This window comes from Myotis davidii, unplaced genomic scaffold (genome assembly GCF_000327345.1).
Source record: "Myotis davidii unplaced genomic scaffold, ASM32734v1 scaffold395, whole genome shotgun sequence".
NCBI lineage: Eukaryota > Metazoa > Chordata > Mammalia > Chiroptera > Vespertilionidae > Myotis > Myotis davidii.
The window spans coordinates 1,365,233-1,369,869 of record NW_006287904.1 but is presented as its reverse complement, the minus strand read 5'-3'; the positions used below and the strand labels follow the sequence as shown (position 1 = coordinate 1,369,869).

The 4,637-nt window shown below is 34.9% G+C and overlaps 1 protein-coding gene across 2 annotated transcripts in view; it reads right to left on the bottom strand.

The window, feature by feature from the left end:
• Positions 1 to 318: 318 nt before the first annotated feature.
• STT3B (STT3B, subunit of the oligosaccharyltransferase complex (catalytic)) overlaps positions 319 to 4,637 on the bottom strand; it is a 47,312-nt gene continuing 42,993 nt past the window's right edge. For both annotated transcript variants that reach the window (XM_006759590.2, XM_015561256.1), the window contains one exon: positions 319 to 1,942. In XM_006759590.2, the coding sequence (XP_006759653.1) occupies positions 1,862 to 1,942 (81 nt within the window). In that variant the 3' untranslated portion in view covers positions 319 to 1,861. The remainder of the gene's footprint in view (positions 1,943 to 4,637) is intronic.

Below are 4,637 nucleotides of genomic sequence, written 5' to 3'. Positions count from 1 at the left end.
TTCCCTAAAACTGAGAGACCATTCCTGCTCTTAAAGAGAAAATTTTATAGTGAAGACTTGACAAATTAAATATCACAACTTTATGAAGCAAGGTTTTTGCTAAAGTCCTTAGGTGTTTCCCCCCTCACTAACCCATAAAGAGATTGTCATTCTGAGGCAAAAAGAAGGCAAAATAAAATGGTAGGTCAAAGTTGAACAAATCTAGCACTTTTCTATACATATTCTCTAAATAAAATCTTTGTAAAGTGATCAAGGAAGGAAGAGGGTGTTCAGTGCTCTTAACTCCTTTCAAAAACATATTTGTAAAAGACAACACACTTAACACAAAATTTGAATTAACTTTATTTTCCCTTCAGTCAACAACTTCTCTGCATTGAATTTTAAAGCAACAAATTAAAATCCCTCAAACGAACAAGTTATCAGAAATCCAGATTTAGTTACACTTTATTTGTGAAAATGTTCAGCCATCTGTAAAAGAACCATCATCTGGGTCAAAAATGAATTCTATAAATCAAAGAATATTCTACACTTTGGAAAAGAAAATCAGCAGTAACATTCTCACTGAATATTGTAAATTACACTTTTCTTCATAAAAGGTACATACTATTCTGCACTTCTCCACCAAAAGCAGTGGTGTAAGTTATGCTTGTTTGTATAAAAAAAGTTATATCCTGTGGCAGGAAAAACCCTTTCTCTTTCACGTTTACTAAACAACTGGAGAAAATGTTCAAGTCTATATAAAGTTGCCTATAAGGTGGAAAGTGAACATGTTCAATCTCCATTTATATTTTAGTGCATTTTTGACAACTGTCACATCTTTAAGTTAGAAAATTCCAATAGCATTACAGAGTGTTTCATCAAATGCTTAAGGGATTAAAACAACATGGAGCAGAGGACAAAATCATTGTGATAAGTGAAACTGTTATAAAATGAGAAGTCCAGGCAAAGTTTACAAATCCTTTGTCATTTTGAAGTCAGAGATAATGAACTTTGTCCACGTTAAGGGTTTTTTCCTTAATCTTTTACATGTAAACATAGTGCTAACCTCAGTGCTGAGATACAAACCCCGTAAACCCCATCCTGGTAAGCAACGTTCTGTTCAGTTGCCATGATTTCCAAAGGATATAAATTTAGCCCTTGAATGAACAATGTATAAGATCTGCTCTATAAGTACCTGGTGAAAACAACTGCTAACAGCAGCAATAATGTGCCAACATGAAAAAAAACTATTTGAATCAATTAGTTACTCAGAGGTTCATCTTTGAGACAGCAGCTTCTTCTTAGAGCAAACAGTAAGCAACAGAAAATGTGCATTTGATGAAACATTCTTTGCACTGGAGAAACATGAAAATAAATATAACTCAAAGAAGTATAATTACGTTTCTAATACCTCTTTCTCAGACCTGTACTAGTTTACTAGTGTGGTTCAAGGAGCTTGTATCACATTTTATCATTCGTAATGTATATATTGCTATTTGGGTAATTCAAATAAAATGCAGGTCTTGTAAAAGAATAAAAACATGAATAAGTATGCATGTGCCAGGGACCAAATTAGAGGGTTCTTTGGTGCAGTTAGTCCAAATTCTCAGATTTGAAGGATAATATGTACCAATAAAAAAAAAATCTGCTGTTAGACATTTACAGCAGTGCTCTGTCTTGCTTCACATTTATAAGTCGAAAACAGCTGTTCTCAATAAGCCAATTTTATTTTTTAAATCAGGCATTGCCAGGAAATTTTGAACATTAACCTGGATCAGTGATGGTTCTGTACCCTCTGTTGTTGTGAAACATGACATGAGCTAAAGGCAAAGACTGGTTCTCACGAGGACAACTGCTTCAAGTTAGGAACCAGAATAGTTATTTAAACAGTCTTCTTAGATATTTTCTTGCCTTTCTTAAAAACGAGCTTATTTTTAATGTAGCCACGCTTCCTTTTCGTAGTCTAAAAAGAAAACAGAACACATGGTGTTAGTGCAGGTTTCCTACAGATTAAAAAAATACACACACATGGTTTACTGCAACATGAGGAAATTCTCTTAATAAGCACTTAGCTCTTCAACAGTGAGTGCCACTGTCTATGCCAAGTATGTTGAAAGATCCAAGATAAACTGGAGTAGGTCCCTAGCTTTAAGAGAAAAGCAGTACTAGAGCATTCCTCTAATGCATATCACATACTCCTCATCATCAGACGAATGAAGCCCCACATCCCCTCTCTACTATAAATGCCTAGCTGTAATAATTACATTTCCAGGCATGATAGAAATACTAAACCACGGTATCAGAAAATGTTAATGCTGCTCCTGGTTTAGCCTCCAAGAATGAGCTGTGTGTCAGAAATACAAATTAAGTAACTTTGTACCTATCTACAAAAATTAAAAATAAAATTACTTGACACATTCTACAATTTAGGTAGAAAAATAGCATTTAAAAATGAAAAACAAAACGGAAACCAAACACCTAGGAAAAAAACACCCCATAACATTCCTTGAGTTTCATAGATCTTTTAAAAATAATATTTTCTTAATACTTTTGGACCCCACTAAAATACGTTCAACACATGTTTTCTGGTATAAAAACAAAAATTACTACAAATATGCTGGCAGAGATTACTGCAAAAATGTTTGTGATGTTAGAATCCTAAAAGATAAATCAGACAGTGTCTGCCAATCTGACGTATCCACAGTTATTGATAAAAGCAAGTATTTTTTGGAAACAAGTAATTTAATGTATCATCAAAGCACTGGGTTAGCAGAGGCTGAAGACTCAAGAGACTGACCCTTCTATTCAATTTTCACATTTAAATACAACTCTTGGAGGAGATTTCAGAAACCTAGGGTACATCCTATATCGTGTACATTTATTTATGATGTTCAGTTTATAACAATTTATAATTTTTTTCTAACAGGGAAAAGAATAAGGCAAAATGCAATCCTTACTAAGGTTACAAAAATTTGTTGCTGCTAACTTGGTTCATAATATATGTTTATTTTATTTTAACTTACTTAAGGCAAAAAGTAAAAAATTTCAGAGGGCACAATTTTTAAAATTCAAAACAGGTCAAGGAGCTAGTTTATCATCATTACTTACAGATTTCGAACATCAAACTTCTTCTGCTAGATCATGCAAATGGCCCAGGTCTATGCAAAGTATGTAAAACTGGGCTGAGCCCTCAAAGTGTTTTCTTCTCTGTGGGCAGTGAGCCATGCCAAAAAGTCTTTTCTGTAGCCCTGTACTACTGATAATAGTGCCTCAGCCATGTCACCTTTGCAGTGCAGGAAAACTACAAGAATCCAGAATGACTGCTGTACTCACACCCGCCACACCCACCCCTAGAGTAATAACCAGGGTGGAGAAGAACCAATCAACCAACCAACCAGCATTTCTCTAGTGCTAATACAAAACAGGTATAGAAAGCCATGGAAACTAGAAATTCAAAGTCCATGTTGTTGGCTACTAGAATATATATTTTGGACAAACAAGACAAACTATAAAAAGAGATAAATTTGATTTATCTATTCACTTCTTTATTTGGGGGAATGATGAGAAGACAAAAGAGGTCAGGATGAAGAAAATTTACTATCATCGGACAAGTTCAATGGTATTGTTCTTCAGAAAAAGTAGACCTTAACTAGGCTTAGATGGATTAGGAGTAAACTGCCTTGAGACTAGCAGCATTTGCTTTAACTTCTGCACTGAGGTGACTCACCAGTTTCTCTTACCACTTGCCTGTGAGAAACCAGATCATCTGATTTATCATTTGATGTAAAGACTACTAGTAAGTAAATCTGATATGACTAACATTGAATGTCAGCTGTATGTGATATTTAAATACATCAGTCTAGATTTGGTAATCTGTATCTGGCATAGAAGTATTCATTTTAAAAGTTTCCATTTACATATCATATAGCTAATAAAAGTTTTTATTTATAGATCACACTTTCATAGTACAAATTGAAATAATCTGCATTCTGAATATATTTGAAATATATTTTAAACATAAAAGGATAATTGCTTCAATGACTTAAAATACAGTAGACCCCCCCCCCATCCATGATTTCAATTATCCTTGGTCTGAAAATATTAAATGAAAAATTCCAAATTTTATGTTATTCTGAGTAGTGTGATGAAATCTCATGCTATCCACGTGGTCCCACCAGGTACATGAATTATCCCTTTGTCCAATGCCTCCATGCTATATACATTCCCCACTTGTTAGTCACTTAATAGCCATCCCAGATAACAGAACTATCATGGTATCACAATGCTTGTATTCAAATAACCCTCATTTGACTTAACAATAGTCCTGTAGTAGTGATGCTAGTAATTTGGATATGCCAGAGAAACCTTGAAAAGCACTTTCTTAAGTGAAGAGGTATCCTATCTAATAAAGGAGAAACATGGTAATTGGTGTACGACCGCTACCCTTCCCATTGGCTAATCAGGGAGATATGCAAATTAACTGCCAGCCAAGATGGCAGCCGGCAGCCAGGCAGCTTGAAACTAACATGAGGCTTACTTGCTTCAGTAACGGAGGACTCCGTTCCCCGCCGCCTGCTTTGCAGGCCTCTGAGCCAGCAGTTTGAAACATTTTAACAAATATAGAAGCTAAAAAAAACCCCCCAGAAACTGGATTTCAG